Source organism: Dipteris shenzhenensis, chromosome 17, assembly GCF_047967505.1.
Source record: "Dipteris shenzhenensis isolate YYH24624 ecotype China chromosome 17, Dip_SZ_1.0, whole genome shotgun sequence".
Taxonomy (NCBI): Eukaryota; Viridiplantae; Streptophyta; class Polypodiopsida; order Gleicheniales; family Dipteridaceae; genus Dipteris; species Dipteris shenzhenensis.
In genome coordinates, this window is record NC_141612.1 from 28,068,524 (window position 1) to 28,088,065 (window position 19,542).

Sequence of the window (19,542 nt, forward strand, 5' to 3'; positions counted from 1 at the left end):
GAGCAGACAGTTGTTCGCAGCCCCCCATCCCTCTCCATGAGCCTACACCTCGTATCCTGGAATGTGAATACTCTTCTGGCACCCGTGGTCTCAGGAAGCTCATTTTGCGACAGGAACTTCAGCCTGCAGTGATTGGTCGTTTGGATGTACTTCTGCTCCAGGAGCACAAGCTCTCTGCGGCTCATTCCCGTAGCTGCGGGAAGGTTCTCCCTGGACGTTCCTACACTTACTGGGAGCCCTCGATCGGCGCACAGGGGAGGAGTGGGGGTGTCTGCACCTCCGTGTGCGAGCAGTTAGCCCAGGGAGTTTTCGGTCATGGCACGTTGATCCCAGGCCGAGCCCTTTGGGTAGGCCTGGATTTGGAGGGATCCAAAATTGGAATCCTCAACATTTATGCTCCCACAGACCTCCGATGCAGAGCCACCTTCTGGAGGACACTTACAGGGATTCTTCCAGACATGGATTCCTGGATTGTTGGAGGTGACTTCAACAATCTGGAGACCTTGGAGGACCAGCAGGGCAGAGGTCCGGAGTTCACAGGTATGGCTCAGGCAGAGCAGTCAGCTTGGGACTCTTTCATCTTCGCGACAGGAGGTAGGGACAGTTGGAGAGACCCGTCCTTCCGGGGCTTCCGCAGGGAAGGAGGCAGACTCCTGGAGAGGCTTGATAGATTTTATGTCAGTGATTGGGCCATCAGTAGAGGCGGTCAGGCGGGTATAGTTCCAGGGACGACACTTTCCGACCATGCGCCGGTGCTCCTTTCATTAGATTCGGCAGCCCAGACCCTTCCCCCCCGGTCATGCAGGATTCCCGACTCCATTTTCTCGAGGGAGGACGTGCGCAGCAGTATTTGCAGTCTTTGGGACAGAGACTGGGGGGAGTGCGTGGATCTGGTGGACTCAGTTGCGCAGGCTCTGCAAGAGTCCAGCCAGATCTGCCAGCTAGCAGCCCTACAGGTTCGACAGGATTGGTGGAGTAGAGAGAGAGCTCTTCGGAGGGACCTCGCCTCCATTCAGCGACTCCAGCAGGCTTCCCCGGGCTCGGAGGAGCTTCGGATCCAGGCCCTTCGAGCCAGAGCCCTCCTGGAGGAGACACTCCAGCGTCGCTCAGAGTTTTCCTATCACGCCTCTCTCTCCTTCTGGGCCCGGAAGGGTGACCGGATGTGCAGGGAGTTCTTCAGGACGCATGGCCAGAGAGCTGCAGGTGATCAGCTTCGGAGTCTCAGGACAGCGGATGGTCACATCGTTACGGATCCGGGGGAGGTCCTGGGGTTGGCCACTGACTTCTACAGGATCCTCTTCCAGCAGGAGCCGGTTGCCCCTCGTGCTAGTCGTGCCCGTGAGGAGGGAAGCACATTTCATCCTTGGTCCAGCCTAGCATGCAGGCGACGTTGTTGGCGCCGTTTACCTTGGATGAGATGCTGGAGGCCTTGATGGCTATCGACGGACAGAAATGCCCAGGAGAGGATGGGCTACCCCGAGCATTCTTCACCTCCTTCTGGGACCAGATCCATCAGCCCCTCCTTGCAGCTCTGCACGGGATTTTCAGTAGCGGTCAGATGCCAGAGAGCCTCTCTTCGGGACTGATTTGCCTCATCCCGAAGGGAGGAGATAGACAGGAGATCCGCCAGTGGCGTCCGATCACTCTCCTTACCACCGCCTACAAAATCCTCGCCAAGATGATCAGTGCCAGAGTTCGGCCTCTACTCCCAGACCTCATTCATGACACTCAGACAGGCTTTGTCCAGGATCGCAGTATCCTGGATAATGTCTTCACCTTTTCAGAGGCGGCGGAGTGGGCTCAGCACAGCGGATCACACCTTGCCATTCTACTTCTCGACTTCGAGAAGGCCTACGATCGCGTGGACTGGTCCTTTTTGGAGGGGACTCTGGAGCGGCTAGGTTTCCCGGCAGGTTGGATTCAGGGTATCTCAGCTTTGTACAGGATAGCGTCTAGCAGGGTCATCATTGGAGGCAGGATGGGTGAGCGCTTTAGCTTGGAGAGATCAGTGCGTCAGGGCTGCCCCCTTGCTCCTTACCTGTTTCTTTTCTTCGCCGAGGCCTTGACTTACTACCTTCGGGCGAGGTCTACCGGGATCAGGGGTGTTCGCCTTCCACTCCGGGAGGACACGGAGCTTTTGGACTCGGAGTACGCAGATGATACAGCCCTTTATGTCCAGGACGATGAGAGGATGCTAGAGAGGGTGCGGATGGCCCTGGAGGTCTTCTGCTCGGCCGCTGGTGCGAAAATCAACTGGAACAAATCAGTTGGTTTTCTCACAGACCCTGGGGCGTGTTCTCAGTGGGGGCGATTTTTGGGTTTCAGATGGATTCCACGGGGACAGACAGCTAGATACCTTGGCTTCCAGGTTGGCCTAGACATCACGCCAGCTCAGCAGTTTCTCCCGGTGCTAGACTCCATCCGACGGAAGCTGGCTTTCTGGAGCACTGCTAAGCTGTCTCTTGCAGGTCGTGCCCTGGTAGTTAACCAGGTCCTCCTAGCCACGGCTTGGTATGTGGCTTCCTGCTGGTGCTTCTCGAGATCCAGCGTGGCACAGCTCAGGAGGTTGGTTCGGAACTTCCTTTGGTCTGGGGAGGATGTTCTTAGAGATACCAGAGCCAGGGTTGCTTGGCAGACAGTCATTCTTCCGCAGGCTGAGGGTGGCCTAGGGGTTATCGATCCAGAGCTTCAGAGTCAGGCCTTGTTAGGCAAGCTTGTCATCCGCGGTTTGACCCCGGGGGGGCAGACGTGGAAGATCTTACTTCAGCAGGGAGTCGGCTCTTGTGTCCCGCGCCGAGGTGGAGAGTGGCTACCGTCCCTCAGGTGGATCTTCACTTCCACCCCGCTCACTCAGCCCCGTTCCCCACTCGTTCGTAGCCTCCTCATGGTTTGGAGGCGGCTCCGTCTCAGTCTCATTCAGTCCCCTCCCAGCTGTCAGGAGGAGATCGATCGCCAGCCGCTCATCTGGAACGGTCAGGTCAGAGATGCCGAGGGCCTTCAGTTGGGGGAGAGATCACATATCAGGTGGGACGGCTGGATGAGGGGGCCAGCCCGGTCCCTTCGAGTTTGGAGGGATACGTACAGACATCTGGAGATGGCTGATCTTGCAGACGCAGCTGGAGGTGCACGTGGAGTCCAGGCGAGACGCACGGAGATCGACGGTGCGATCCTAGCTGCTTGGTTGGTTCCACCTGAGCCTCAGGTCCTCATGCCTGGTGACACCCGCTGGCTGGGACAGTTCACCCCCCGTGGCATCCCACTGGTGGTCGCAGGACGTATGGATGACTCCTCTATCTCCTTCTTCGCGGTTTCAGGGGATGGACGACTCAGGAGAGAGGATGCGCTCATCGACCCCCTACTCCCGTGGCAGAGGGTTAGGGTCGTAGGCCTTTTGGGGAAGGTCTGGCGTACCGACCCTAGTATCGAGCAGGACCAGTTGCAGCTTTGGCGTCTTTGGCTCTGGGAGGGGCGGGTCTTATCAGAGCTTGATTGGGACCCAGGAGAGTGGTGGTGGCCAGAGATTGTGACAGGACAGGGGCCGACTTCCTTCTTCGCCCTACAGCACGACTCTGGGCAGGCGAGTTCTCGGGAGGATGCAGAGCCGCCCCCCCACCCAGCGACCCAGCTGGTACGCACAGGGTATTTCCAGGTTCTTTTTGCAGGCATTCTGGAAGGCCTTGTGGGAGAGCTGGCGGCCGCGGAAGATCTCATACTTCCTGTGGCTTCTTGCCCACAAAGGTCTTCCAGTGGGGAGCTGGTTGAGGCAGATAGGCCAGGACGGATGCTGTCAGATTTGCCATGCGGATGAGGAGTCACCAAAACACTGCCTGTGGAGCTGCACTCGCGCCCAGGAAGTGTGGAGGTGGACTTTCGGGCTTCTTACTCGCGCAGCACCAGAGCTAGGATTGATCACTTGGGGCGCGTTCTGTTGGTGCAGCACCGCACCTGGTCTTCATCACTTATTCGAGGCATGCCAGCAGGACCCCACTTTCCTTATCACACAGGGGACGTGGGGGCTGCTCGAGGGTATCCCACAGCACCTAGCAGAGGCTGATACAGGAGTTCGGGAGAGGCAGCCAGTCTGGGAGATTATCAGCAGCATTACAGGGTGGCACATCTGGACCTCGCGCTGCGCGCAGATCCTCGGTGGCACCTCCTTATCGACTGCCCAGATCATGGCGGAGATTTGGAGTGAGATTATTCATACCCTCAGAGGCCAGTGGGACCAGATTCAGGGAGACTCCCGGGCCGGTCAGGAGAAGCGGAGACGCTTCCTCCGGGCTTGGGACACACAGGGCCTCTTCTTCGAGCAGACTACGCAGGGCCTTCGGTGGCACTACTCACCACCCCGATGGCTGTTCATTCACACTCATCATATCCCTCCGTGAGAGTATGATTTATTATGCTACCTTTTAGGGCTGCGTCCGGTTTGTGAACGCAGCCCGTCAGCTATAAGCTGACCTCTTGTATCTTGTTCTCGAAGTAATATAATTAGCACTGTTTTTTCGGCAAAAAATGAAACATGGGTATTATGTTTCTAAAACACCAAACATAAAAGGAATGTGCATCTATGATGTTGCCACGCAAGTTTATATAAAGCCAATGGGAATAGGGAAGGGTAGAAGAGAAGGATTCAAATATAGTGAAAGCAACATGTCGTTTTGGTCAATTGGATCTTTGCTTTGGTGCTCTAATTCTTATAGTGGCTATTGGATTTTTCCAGGTTTTTTTTAAAGGCTGGATATGCTGTCATCTTTCTTTATAGAAGGTTACTCCACCTACTGAAACATTTTCTTTCACTGAGAGTTTGTGGAGAACTCTTAGAGGAGCAAGCAACTTTCTATTTTTTGCTGTGTTGATCGAACATAGCATGGATTTGGAGAAAGGCAAGGTGTTTGTTATTTTTACGCTCTCCACAAAGCTTGAAACCATCCAATTGATAGATAGTATTGGTGGTCTTTGCCAGAGAAAGCGTCCAGCCATTTTGCAGGTTTGTGCCGGAAAACCCTCTTTTAACATGTTTTGAACCCAGCGGCAGTTCTGGTATTCAAAGTAAGCTCTTTCCTTTGACTCGTGCATCTGTTTCCAAATTAGTGCTACTGCTGCTCAGGACAACTTTTCCTGTGCATGAACTTGTGAATTATTTCTTTCGTCTTGCTTCTTTTCAAGATTTACAACGGAGGGGCAGTGGTTTGCAAGCCCAAGAGCTTCTATTTGTGTTTTGATGTGGTCTTTACTTGAATTGGCTCCAAGGACTTCTTCTGTCCCTCTGTGAGAGTCGTGCTTTAGCAGAAGGGTGTCTCCAAAGATCTATTTAAGCACTTGAAATTACCGAAAATAAATAAAAACAATAACTTCCAGCATCCAGCACATGATTTATAACATAAATATAGAAAGATTGGAACATAGAAACAATGAATGGAATTTGTACGATTGGATATTTCTTTTTCCAATAATGCTTGGTTTTTGAATAAAGTGGTATCCCAAAACTCTGGACAGACCCAATAGGAAACCCTAGGAGAATCTAGGAGTAATGTCTTCTTGTTTGAACCTAGGAATAAAGTCGTCTTGTTTAACAAATAGGAGGGATTACTTCTTGCAAAAAAAAAAAACAAATAGGAGGGATTACAATGAAATATGTAATTAGAAGTGTGCCAAAATATCCTGGGGAAGCCAGGAAATAAGTAGAACCATAGGTCCCTAACAACTTGGGGCATATCATCCCATACCGCTTTTCCAGATTAAGGTTTGGTCCCATGTAGCTTCTGGAAAAATTTTCTAGGATTTTTCTTGAGCTCTTCAAAGTGCTCAGGCTGTTTGTTTCTTACGAAGTCTATTTTCTTTTCTTGACTATCAACCTGTAATCTCTGGCTTTGGCCGTGTCTGCTCTTTTCCATGCTTTATTTGCTGTTTTGCTCTCTTGGTCATACCAGTGATTGCAGGGCATGCCTACACTCCTCCATTGCCCTTTGGAAAGCAGTTGCGGCTCTTTCTGCAGTGACTCTGTCAGACATTTGCATATCTCCTTGCAAGTGCAAGCCTTAAGGTGTCTGGCATTGAGAGATTGCTTTCATTGTAAATATGGACTTTTTACAGTCCATCTTCAGACGTGGGGGTGTGTGTCATGTGTTTCTGATTTTCTGGAGCGGGTCTTGTCCCTTCAATCCTGATGGAGGGGGCCTTCTTGTCGGACTCTAAGTCATCTCATGTTCTTGAAGTATTTCAATAGATGTCTTGCATCTGGGCTGATTCTTGAGCCCTGGGGGGTTGTGCATGTGTGGTCTCCAGTGTTTCCGAGAAAGGCATGTCATTGCATCCTGGAACATCAGCATAGTGTGAGTAGGTGTTTTCCCATGTGGTGGGGATCTCTTGTATCTTCTGATGACCTCTTCCAAACCAGTCTTTCCTAACTCTCTTCTTCCATTTCTTCTTTCCCTTCTATTGTTATTGTGCCCGACCTTAATCTTGTTTGTGCATTCACCTTGTGATATGCTACTGTCATGTTTGTAAAAGGGAGATTTGGTGGGAGCTAAATAACTTCACCTTTGTGCTTTTCTGTAATACTTGCCTTTCCATCTTTGTTGCATTCCTTGACCATCTCAAGCTCCTTGAGCTTGTGGGAGTATTGACTCGTCTTGAGGTCCTAGAGTGCCCCTTAAGGTAGATCCCTCAATGAATGAGCACCGTAAGCTGGGATTGGGCATTCTGGAACTTCACAACTAGCTGTCTTGGGCTGTCCCCTTGCCTTCTGATCCTGTAGGCATCCTGCCGTGCCACTTTATTGCTGATATGTGCTTGGTTTTTGAGAGTATCTGTGAGGACCTCTCCTACATCTTCCTCCTCATCTTCTTTTATCCCTACTATCTATTATGATTAGAGCCTTGTCCTGCTTCTCTTTCTGCTCCCCATTGTTTTTGGTATTGCATTATTGTTTACCAGGTCATCAATGCTGTTTATGATATTCCGTTTTTTGGGTATTGTGCTATCCTGCAACTTTGCTATCTCCCCTTGCTCTGGTTGTGCCTGCATTTTCTGTTCTATGGTGTTGACTTTGGCATATCCCATCTCCACTTTGCTTTCCACTTGCAGCAATATTTGAGAGAGCCCCTGTTTGCTTGTAGTTGCTTGATTGCATTGATGGCTGGGTGTTTTCCTACTGCGTCTTGACCATCATCTTAATTAGCTGTGCTCTAGTGGTGGGGAGTGAAATTTCTCTACAGCCAAGCTGGGCCTTGATGGGGGTGAATATTCTGCTGGTTCTCATACCACAGCAGTCTCCTCCTGATGCTGCATGCATAACTGCACCCAAAGTGAGAGCAGGATTTTTGTCAGTGAGCTCTCTGGATTGTAGAACCATTGCTGACGTTTCCTCCAATAGAAGTCTGTGCTCCTTCAGTAGTTCTGAGTACATTTGATTTGCCTGGTCAGATTGAATCCTTGGCTGAAAGTGAACCACTGCACTTTGTCCCCGAATGACTTGAATCCATGATACTGTCAAGAGCCAGAAAGCTCGCTTTGTAACTCTGGATTGTAAAACCATGGCTATGTTTCCTCCAATAGAAGTCTGTGCTCCTTCAGTAGTTCTGAGTATGTTTGATTTGCCGTTGCTGTTTGTACCAATGATCAGATTGAATCCTTGGCTGAAAGTGAATGACTGCACTTTGTCCCCGAATGACTTGAATCCATGAATACTGTCAAATGCCAGAAAGCTCTGCATTATTGACGGGGCAGCCACTGAGCAACTTGATCCATGCAGTCTGAAGTAGAGCACATGCAGGGAGCAAGCCCGAAGGAGCAATTGTGGAATGGTTGACAATCGGTAGAGCGGAGGCTAATTCTGGTGACAGCATTCGATTTGGTTTTTGCTTCAATAACTTGCCTTGACTCTTCCTTGTTAACCTATCACCTCAATTCTTGCGACTGCTTGTAGTTAAGCATGCATCCTTGGTTCGTCTTAGCTAGAGAAAAAGCTAAAATATCTGGTGCGATTTGTCTTCGCTTCCCACTCATGTTGTGCCAGACTTTGCCTGGCATACCACAGCTGCTTGGTTCAGTTTATTTTCTTAGCCTTCGTTGTTTCGTCCTGCTGCAGAGAAGGCAAAGACCAACTTTGGCATTCGAAAGGGCCCGTGGATCCCTAAAGTTGTAGACCGATCTGACACTTCTCCTGAAATTAATTATCCAATCCATGCTTAAGTTTAGAAATTTGTAGTGCAGTCACACCAGCAATAATACATCGAAATCCGGATCTGTCCAATATGTAAACTCGGTTGTTTGCGTCCTCTTGTAGTTCATGGGATTCTTTGGGGGCATTACTAGGCCTTTTCTTGTGTCTCCTCAGTCCCTACAAAGGTTCGTTATCTCATCATGATGTTGCCTAAATGAAGAGAAAATCTATGGGAGTCACACCTTTTCCAATAGGAATTCCTAGGCCCTTTTTGCCTCTCGTGTGGGTGTCCTTATCTCTTGGTCCTCCCCTTGGTTCTTGTGGATTTAGTGCTGCGGGTTGAAAGTCAATTTGCGACCCAATGGCCTGTACTCTTTCTTCTACTTATCATCTTTCATCTCGGTTCTCTACTCACCCGTGCGTGAATAGAGAGCTTGTTAATTAATCAATACTTGAATTGAAAAATAAAGCCAACACAAATTCCACACAAGAGATAGGGTGCAAAGAGAAGTAGAGAGATTCCGACACCGGCTGGGTTGTTGCGAATGAGGACCACCCCTTACCAGAGATGAACTCATCAGGAAAGGTGTTTAATTAAAAAGTCATGTTCTTTTGGATGCTTATGCTGCCATCAACTAGAAATCATCAGTCTGTATTTCTAGTCGTTCAATCAACTGACCACCCACAATGATTTTCAAGCATCGATCAAATGCTAGATTAGTGACTATGTTATTTTGTATACGAATATGCATTGTACACATTACCTGTTTTTTCATATTAAGGTTCTCATATGTCACATTGCTTTGTTGTAGTATAATAACCAATGAAACCATAGGAAGCCAGTCTAACCGTAATTTTATTGACAGTTTATTGTGCAGCATAATCAGACTTGCATGCTGTAATGAGTTGGATTTCTGATTTATCTTCACTTTCTTTTTATCATACAGTGCAAGCAGAGTATCGCACAGCTGTGGAATATGCTGTTAAGGCATACCATGAGGTTTAAAGCTTTTTTTCTAGAGGGTTTAGTTTCTTCTTTCTTATTTTCTTTTTTCCATATAGTTCAAAGTACGGAGTGTATACAGTTAAAGAACTGAAACTGAGTAACTTTTCTCTGCAGGCAATGATGCAGGGCACTCTCTTGAAAGTCCCATATACGACATTGTTTGAGTATCTCCAGGTTGTGGTTATTGTCCTCATCAGTTCTCTGTTTGGTGCTATTTTTTGACTTGCATTGCAATGGTGGCACCCACAGTTTGTGAAGAAATAGAATGCACCAACAAACGTATAAGTGCACATGTGGACTGTATTTTTTAAGCTAGACAACACAGACCAACAGGAGTCACGGAGATCCGGGACCCGAGCCAGAGTCAGAGACACATCAAACTTGTCAGCGCACTGAGGCCCAGATCACGCTGAGGGACCTTGCTTCCATGCCTACTAGACCCAATGCACGATCCACGGGATTGACTGTGGCACCGGTTTGCTGCAGGGTTACAGCCAGGAGACTTCAGCAAGCCATACATGCTGACAGTCGCCAGCACCCTATCACAGGGTTTTTGCAGTCTCGCACATCGAGGCCCCCTCCTAGGGCTGGCACGGCACTCTCATTGGCTTCCACTCAGAGTGTTTTTCCCTTCTCGTACCGACACCGTTACGGGCAGGGTTATGGATTATGGATTATGGATTTTTGTATTTGTCCTAGGTGTTGATGCCCTTTTAGTGGCTTCACCTATCAGCTCATCGTATTAGTTTCTCTTAGTCTCATAGACCCTTTTTGGTCTTCTGAAGACTTTAATAGACTTTCTTTCTTACTCACATGGTATCAGAGCCAAATGTTGGCTAAAGATCCCAGACGTGGAGGGAGCGTGGAGCCAGCAAAGTGCATGGAGTATTAGGGCTGCTGTTCAGAGGAGTTGAAGGGGAGTGTGCAGAGGTGTGGACTGTTCGGGTGTCAAGGAAGGTGCGTAGTATTTGAAGGGTGTTATCAAATCTGAAAGGAGGGGTTTCGAGGGATGGGACAGCGAAGGTGTGAAGGTACCTAGGCCCCAAGCCTCTCCATTATCTTCTCCAGCTGTCTCCTCTCTTTCTTCGTGAATCCCCTTCTCTACCTTCTTTCCCATCCACTCTCTCTTCTCTGTTTGACTATCTCTTTATGTCGACTACCCTGGTTGAGACGGCAGAGAGCAAGGTGAAAATTCCCGTATTACCCACCTTCCCCTTGGATCGTCAATTGGATGTACTCAATTACGGTGTGTGGCGGGATATGATGGAGTCCGTCTTGCAGTCATATGATTTAGCAGACTTCATATTGGTGGGGTTGTCAGGCCTGATCCCCTTGCAAAAATCTAGGGATCCTGTAACAGCAGGAGGCAGAGACCATGTCTCAGCTCTGGGACAGAGTCAATGCGAGGGTAAGGTCTTTCATTTTCCTTAACTGTACTCAAGTAATTAATCATGTAAAGCATATGATGGTGGCCAAAAGTAGTTGGGAGCATTTGGCATCCTTGTACAACAGAACCTCTCCCATGAAGAGGGTCTCTTTGGAAGTTCAGATGAGGTTATTGGATCCCTCGAAGTCTCGATCGATGTGGGAGCACATTGATTAGTTACAGGAGCTTCAGCAGCAAGAGATTCTCCAGGCGGGGAAGCAGATATCATCTGAGGACATGGCCATAACATTGCTGTTCCACTTGTCTACCCAGTACTCCGCATATTATTTGTCCTTGACAACCAGTGGAAGGATGAATACGTTGACCTGGGAAAAGTTGCTACCCATGGTGCTCGACCAGGAGGCGAGATTTCAAAGCCCTTTCTAGGAAAGTCACTCGAGGCTTTGGCACCTGTAGAGCAGAAGGGAAGGAGTAAGCTAATAGATACAGAAAGAGAAGCTGTAAAGGCTTCAAGTATGTGTAACCATTGTAGTCAGAAAGGTTACTATTGGTGGTAGTATCCTCAAAGGAAAAGTGAGAGGACTAGTGAGCAAAAAGAAGTAGATGCTGGAACAGCCGTCACGTCGATTGTTCCAACCTTCTAGTCGCACGAGGCAGGATGCGTTACTAGTAGGCATTTTGTTTTGAGTTGGAGGATTGCTTGCTTGTTTGTGGCAGCGGGACTTGCCAGACAAGTGAGTGGTGGAGTCGTCTTTGTTCGAGGTACACCCTCAGGCAGGACTTCAGGCATGAGGAGTTGTTCCCGCTGACCCAGGTGGCGTTACTGGTAGGCATTTTGTTTTGAGTTGGAGGATTGCTTGCTTGTTTGTGGCAGCGGGACTTGCCAGACAAGTGAGTGGTGGAGGAGTCTTTGTTCGAGGTACGCCCTCAGGCAAGACTTCAGGCATGAGGAGTTGCTCCCGCTGACTCAGGTGGCAGTATGTATCCCAGGTTGTATTTGTTTGGACGTGATGACCTAGTAGACCTAGAGGGGGTTTCCTTGTGTTCTGCTACAGCTACTGTCTGATGAGCTGCTGGGGATCTGGATGGTATAGATGATTGCTAGTGCAGGAATCCAGACACCGCAGTTTGATCCTAGTAAGCAGCTAGATGCCCATTGTTTCTAGAGCATAGAGGGCATCGATCTGATGTTAGTCTACAAGTTTGGACTTGAGAGGGGGTTGTATAGCTCTATGATGCAGTGCCCATGCAGGAAAGCAGATCCTGCATCGTTGGCAATATCAACTGGATTGTTGTACTAGTACAATACCGGACTAGAGGAGTTTGCATAGCACCTGTGGCATGGAAGGAGCAGTACCAGGTTTCCTTCTTCGATGGTACCTGTTGTGGTCTTCAGCGACAGAGGTTCACGTTATGGATTCCTTCAGTTGCTTTGGCGACACGCTCAGCTCTCTTGGAGATGATGCTACATCCAGGAGCTGAGAGGGGGTGTTAGAGTTGAGCATCTCCTAATGTACCATGGTTAGGATAGAGAGTGAGGGCCTTGGTTGGGAGTGTGTGATAGGGTTGGGTGCATACCTAGGCATGTCGATGGCCAGGTCATTGTGGCAGATCTGGCTGCTTGCAGGGCATACCAGGGTCATACGCGTGGGCCAGGAGGGCTGCTGGCCAAGGCGGATATGACTTGCCTTGTTTGGGGCAGTTCGGGGCTCTTGCAGCCTGTTTATGTGCCATGTGGCAGCCCCCTTGGAGGAGCCGTAGTTAGGCCAGTATAGGGGGGCTTGTGTGGCCACCCTTTGGGGAAGCAAACCTGAGCTGCTAGTTGGGTGACCAAGCCCCAGTAGCAGGGTCGCTGGCAGAGGTGGGCCGACCTACTGGTTGGCCACCTAGGCTGCTTGGCAGCCCCCTCATAGCTACGTGTGAGCTCCTTTTATGGCATGCCTGGGCAGCCCATCTAGGGTAGGCAGTTGGCCCATCTAGGGCAAGTTCTAGTTGCCCCCCTTAGAGAGAGGGACTGATCAAACCTTGGAAGGTACCAAAGATATAGGGTCTATTTTAACCCTACAGCCCACCGGTGCCATATGCATCATTTTCTGCATAGTGAGATCCTAGTGGCTGGTCCATGTAGATCCCCTCTTGTAGGAATCCCTTCGGCTAACTTTGGAGCGAGTGTGTCACTTGTTGATCTTCCGGATCCTTTGTCTCCACCATAAAGGCTTTGATAATGATCCTTCCAACATCATGCAAGCGGGCTAGTCTGGAGAAGCCTCTTGATCACCATACATTGATCTGCAACTCGAACTTGCCGATGTCTTTGCTGCGAATCTCAAGGGGACAATCTTGTAGCAGGCGTCAAATGCCTTTGCAATGAGAGATCCCCCTTTGTCTATATGGAAGGCTTTCACCCTCCACTCTTCATTGAGTTGAGAGCACCTATACCTATATTGATCTCAAAGTAATCTACTCTTATAAGTACTACGATTCTCCGTGCTTGCATGTAACACTATAGTTATACTCCCTATAGTGAGATTTTGCTCATCAAGCTCCATCTCTAGGTCTGCCCTTCCATTTTTGCAGGTGGTATAGGGCTGTTCCTCACGTCCGATGATTGAGCAACCTCCTCCATCCTCCACCACAGAGTCTGACTTTGTGCAATAACGTTCGATGTCTGCTATGAACACTACCACTTCTGGGTCTACATACTTTGTCTCAATGGGACATAGCGTCTACCACATTGGCAAATATCGTATTTCACTGGTCCCCCTTCCTTGCTTGGTCAGCCTCCTTCTTCTTGCAATCCTTGGCAAAGCATCTAGGCATGTAGCAATAGAAGCACTTGTTGTGGCTCTTTCTTTGCTTCTTGTTGTCACCATCAGCTGTGCCCCCATCCTCACCATTGGCATCTTATTTTTCTGTGGCTTCCATTCTTCTCGTTGTCCTCATTGTCATCCTTCCCGCCGTACAACTTCATTTGATCTTCTTCTTGAAGCAACAAAGAAGAAAACTCCTCAAATGTGAGCGGCCTCGTTTGTTCTCCAATAGTGAGATTAGTCATCAACCCTCGTTAGCTCCTTGTAAGCTTATCAACCAAGAGCATGGCTTTTTGGTTGCTGTCCATCTTGTGACCCATTGCTCCGAGTTGATCTCTGAGAATCTTTCTCCTCACTAGGAAGTCGTGGGCTGACTCTCTATCATTTATCTTTAGGTTGAATAGCTGGTTCTAAAGCATGGATGTTCATTTGCTTTTATCAATGGGTTGTCAGTTACCTTCACTCATAAGGTCATACACGCTTAGCTTGTAGGCAAGCTACACTCATCATACAAGAGACCATACAACACTCCTCACACAAGAGACCATAGGCTAGTGGTAATACTTGTGCTAGACCCACCCTCGAAACAAAATTTAAGTGAAAATCTAATTCAAGAGGTATTTTTATTCTTAATAATGATGAATGAAATGGCTCCGGAATTGGGGGCTCTTTACTAGTTGGAGTGGTCCATGGACTACTGTAAGCTATCCTTTTATGTTGTGTCTTTTAATGGGGGTGGAAAAGCTTAATATATTTTGTCCCTATAGCACTTATGTGGAAAAATAGATATCACGTCATTACTTCATATAACATAGGTTTCTTTCCAAGGCCTTGCCTCCAGAACCTTCTCCAAAGGCCCTTGCCAAGCTTGGCCTATTATCACTGGGTTCTTAATAGTTGAGAGAACAAGGGGAAGCATTTTGGGACTGCCATGGTTCTTTTGGACCATTGTGTAGGATTGCCCACATGTCATTTAGTTTGCACACATCTATGTTTGTATCTCATTATCATGAATCACGTTTTGATAAAATTTTTAAAATTGTGCCTTTTTCCATATGCTCACGAAGTGAGATGGTTGCTGTTGGATAAGTTGCATGTGCTCATAAAACTTTCTAATTTTTCTATACTTACTGTTTACATTCTAAATGATATAGTAGCATGGCCATCTGGACTTGCTTTAAATGTTCTCAAGAATGGTGTATGTTTTTGAAGCAGATTTTGCATATAATTGCACTGAATATGGACTCCATGTGTAAGCTTGCGATGTTCTACCTTGCAGCTGCAGTGTCAGATTTCTATGTTCCTTGGGATACCATGGTATTTTTCTACTCATTATTAGTAGGCATATCTTTGGAGTTAACAAATGAGATGCTAACCATCATTTGTTTATACATTTGTTTATACATTGACACTTAGAAAGCCTGTTATGAGGTACAACTTATCAACATGCATCCTCATTGCATGTTAGGACAAACTGTAGTGAGAGAAACTATAGCTAATTTGTTACATTGTTCCCAGGATGAGCACAAGATACAATCTGCAGAAGGCCCTTTAGCAATGCAGCTTGCTGCTGTGCCCAAAATGCTTAAAGTCTTGAGGGAACAATGGGCCCCATCAGCATTCTGCGTATCTTTTAAGGTTCTTATTTGTTCTTTTTGTGTCTCATTCCATTTGTGTTGTAGTTTTTCTGAATGAGCACAATGGTAAGCTCAACGTCAAGAAATTGGTGCTGAGGATCTCCCTGATGGACTTTGACATATGTTTTGGCCTTATTCAAAAGCTGCATGTGTGAGGTCCTCTTTCAAGGTCACATTGATATTCAGGATGTGTAATGCTGCAAAGAGATTGAATTAAGAGGCCAAATCACAAAAGTGAATAGATATAGCTGAAGGACAAGAACTGAGAATTTCCTCATTCACCATCTTGTTAGAGATTGACGTAACAGACGGTATATACAATGGAAGACTAATAGAGCCACAGAAACCCACACAGTGGTGTTTAATATATAGAATTCAAAACTTCTTTCCTTATGTGTACTTAGCATAGATTTGCAGCAAGTAAATGGACAATGCATGTGGGTGCCTGTTTGGAGTGAAGATTGGTCAAGGCAAAGGCCAAGAAAAGGCCTGGAACAGGTCGACATACTGCAGGCCACTGGCAGCAAGCCATGTGGCATGGCATGGCAGGAGCAGCCTCAAAAGAGAGGCGGAATGCTAAGGGCAGAGCTCTGATCTACTGCAGGTCTGCATGGCTCTGTTCTGGCTTAGAGACCTTGGCTCGAGCTCCATACTACATACTACCAGCACCTGTACAGAAGGCGCCACCTGTCCTGGGACTGCTCCAGTGACCCCCCTCTGTCAGATCTGCTCCGACTCTGGCAGGCTCCTCTATGCAGCCAGGTACTTTTTCTCAATGTGCTACCCACATGGCAGCCTATGTGCTGCCCATGTGGCAGCCCAATTCTTTGATGGTCCACCTCCCCACGCTCTCCTCATCTGGGGGCTTACAAATGGGGAGGTGCCATCTAAACTATAACACATCTCTCTCCTTGGAAAGCTATCCATGTCTATCTACAGGCCAGGCTTGTACTCTCCCCCTTTTAGAGCTTCTCCAACACACTCCATTCCATCATTCTTGCTGCCTTTGAGCAGCCCTTTAGGCAGCTTCTTATTCCTGTGCCCCTGTTTTTACTCTTGCTGCCCCTTTCTACTGTGTTTCCCCATCTCTGTTCTTCCTCCTATTGTCAAAGTGTTGCCTATGCAGAGCTACTCCTCTATCCTAGAGGGGTCATTTCCATCCTTTTTGGTAATCCTAGAGGGGTCATTTCAATGCAACCATTAGCTGATTCTCTGCTGGCCCTTCTCCATGCTATCATTGTAGTAGATTTGGGCTAAGTGGATTTGCCCATGCAGAAGCACTTGCAGGTTTGAGCGGGTCTCTCGTCAACCGCCCTCTTCTCCTCATTATCATCTTGTTTCCTCTGTCTTGATTGTTCTGATGGCCAAGACGACTTCTCAACAAGGGGTGGAGCTAGTGAGAGAGGATTGTCGGCAAGATGGTCAATGTTGACATTATGACCGTGTTTTGGATGATGCACTGCAGACTTGGCCCTTGGATGATCGTGAATCCCAGGAGTTCTTGTTGAGAATTCCTAGAACGATAATGGCACATCATCAGGGGAGAATTTTCATTGGTATTGTATGTAGGCTCAAAAGTTCCCTTAATGAGCTGGCTCCACTTATAATACCTAGAACGCCCCTTAATCCTTAGCTATGCTAGAGGAATTTTTTACCTGCTTGGATGGAGGAAGCCATCTCTAACCCCCTGGTGTTCGTTATTGGCAAAACAAATTCTGATCATTAGTACAATTGGGAAAATTAGCATAGGGAAAGCAAGACAAGGACCTCTCAGCAACAACTACTGTCATTTTGTGGTGCATTGTCAGCATTAAGAAGATGCAGAGGAATAAGATCAGCTCCTGAGATGCAGGGCATTAAACTCAACTTTCAAGCTAGACTCGTTTCTGGGCTCATGAGTCATCAATATGGTGAGCCCAAGGTGTAAATTATCAAACCTCTTGCGTGTCATCCCAAGGCATTGATCCTTAGGGAAGTACAAAATTAGTCTGAGTTGGTAGTATTGGGAGTTAGAGATGTCTAGCATTTGAGCGACTACAAGAAATGGGATATATAAGTATACCTTCATAAGAGTAGAATATATCCAATCTTACAAATGAAAAATTCTATAGAACAACTAAAAGAACAAAGAAAAGAAGGGGGTTTGTAAGCGAATTTAGAAAAAATTGTGAGTAAATGAGGAAAGTAAAAACTAAAAACAACCTAGTAAGCAAAACTGCACTTTTGGTCTCATCAGTACCGAAGCATAAGCTGCCCTATGGGCTTTTAAATATTTCAGAATCTCTTGGGTAAACCCAGTGCTTACTAAGCTTTGAAATTCCAACCAAACAACAAAAATTTCGATAGCAAAAAGGAAGAAACAAGCAGAAAATGAGAATAAGAAATGCATTCGTGTGTGTGTGTGTGTGTGTGAGAGAGAGAGAGAGAGAGAGAGATAGAGAGAGAGAGAGAGAGAGAGAGAGATGATATGATTGTATTGAAGTACACTTGAGACCCTTCAGGATCTATGGGACTGGTGACTGGCCCTTTTACATCCGGAAGATTTGACAAGCAATCTTTACAAAGCTTGTTACGTTGTGAGTATTTGCGTAGCTAACTTGTATGCTAGCCCGAGGACTTTGCTGTCGTGTTCCAAGACTTCCTTTAGGTATCCCCCTAGCCTTTTGGCCGGTTGTTCCAATAGGGTTTTTAGGGTGCCTCTACTGTCACTATTATTCCCCTGATGTGTGCATAGGCTCGATGCATGTGCTGCTCATTTTCTATCTCCGCTGTGGGGAGATTTTGCAGATTCTTCCATCTCTTCGGATCTTGGATCTCTCCACCTCTAGTTCAGGGGAGCTGGTCCTTATTTTGCAGATTATATGCCTTTTGAACATTGACATATCCTACCTGAGGTATTTTTGCATTTCATTTCTATCCATCCAATTAATTTCTTGTATGTATGTATGTAGATAGATAGATAGATAGATAGACAGATGGATGGATGGATGGATAGATACGGAAGGGTCTATGAGAATGAAAGAAATACTAATATTTAAAGATGTTCGAGCCCATGGAGATGATGGAAGTTGTGGCGTGGCATCATTGCGATGATATTTGGATAGATAGATACGGAAGGGTTGGTGAGACTGAAAGAAATACTAATACATAAAGATGTCTGAGCCCATGGAGAGGATGGAAGCTGTGGCATGGCATCAGTGCGATGATATTGTGAAAGTTGGCGGAGGGATCAAGCCCAAGGGGGAGCCCGGTGGTGTACGAGGCTGCGGTGGCATAAAACTTGTGATATAGCGATAGTGGCGGTTTGTGCATGTGGTCCGCTATGGTCTCTCGGCTGTGGCCTACGTCGGACGAGTGCCTCTATCACCCCCATCTGCCATGCCTTTGGTTTGGTGAATATGGAGGGAAGATCCCCGAGCCTGATCTATGCATCGACCAGCTAACGAGTTTATCGTGTCTCTCCCTTTGGACCTTGGCTTTGCGGACTCCCTAGGGCCTGCTGGTTAGTACTATTTGGGTGGAAAAACTTAGTGATGATGCTCTGAGCGGAGTTTGGTTATAGACCTTGATCTCTCCTTTGTGTCCTGAGTAAATGCTATCTCCGTTGGACGGCCTCATGAATAAAAGCCGTCAAGCTTCTATTGATTTGGGTAAGACAATAAACTAGAGAGGGGTCCGAAACCATCCATGAGGAGACAATGGTAACAGCCTCGGATCTCATAGTATATAGGGCATTTGAAAGCAAAGTGCTTTTTTGACTCAATCTCTTGCCAATCACATAGAGTATAGAGGTGTGCCTCAATCTGTTGGCGAGCCTATCGTATCTCTGGCTCCAATCCTCGCGTCTGTTGTCTATACAAGTCCTGTTGCTCGGTGCCATCTGATTGGAAGAACTCAGTGATCATGCTCTGAGAGGAGTCTGAATGGGTATCCTGATCGTGCCTTTGTGTTTGGAGCAAAGACTCCCTAGGACGGACGGCCTCGTGAATGAAGGTTGCCAAGCATCTATGATCTAGTGGTAGGAAAGGAGATTGGATAGGGGTTTGAATCCATCCCTGAAGAGGCAGTGATATTGACCTTTGTACGCGTACTACACGGGGCATTTGAAAGTGAAGTGCTCCTCTGACACAATACAAAAGAGACAGGTCCAGAGTCCCACCAATGGTGTGGTCCTCTGATCTTACCACAAAAGTCCTCCTATCTGCTGGCTATCTCTAGACTAGAGTCCGCGTGCTCCACCTCGAGCGTGAGTAGACTTTCCGTCTAGAATGATCTTCTCCACCTTGCTGTCTGGAAACCAGTCTAGGTGGGCAGCTTCCTGTTAGCTAAGTCTGCAGCACAAGGTACTTCTTTCTCCTCCTGACTGTAGGCCCAAAGATAACCCTGCTGCTGCTCCTTCTGCTGGTGGAATTGCTGCTCCAGATGATGTCAAAATAAGGCCTGAATGGCCTCTTTATATAGGCCCCAGAGGGGGCTGATAAAAACCGACCAGCCTGGTACAGACTGGCCGACCAGACTGGCTGACCAGTCTGTGG

General features: G+C 47.6%; 1 protein-coding gene across 3 annotated transcripts in view; it reads left to right on the forward strand.

Moving 5' to 3' along the window:
* The window catches only part of LOC147891934 (phosphopantothenate--cysteine ligase 2-like), a 38,373-nt gene that overhangs the window by 5,860 nt on the left and 12,971 nt on the right, over positions 1-19,542 (forward strand). For all 3 annotated transcript variants that reach the window (XM_087387966.1, XM_087387964.1, XM_087387967.1), the window contains exons 4-9: positions 4,724-4,768; positions 4,967-5,052; positions 9,115-9,167; positions 9,288-9,347; positions 14,586-14,687; positions 14,889-15,008. In XM_087387966.1, the coding sequence (XP_087244092.1) occupies positions 4,724-4,768; positions 4,967-5,052; positions 9,115-9,167; positions 9,288-9,347; positions 14,586-14,687; positions 14,889-15,008 (466 nt within the window). The remainder of the gene's footprint in view (positions 1-4,723; positions 4,769-4,966; positions 5,053-9,114; positions 9,168-9,287; positions 9,348-14,585; positions 14,688-14,888; positions 15,009-19,542) is intronic.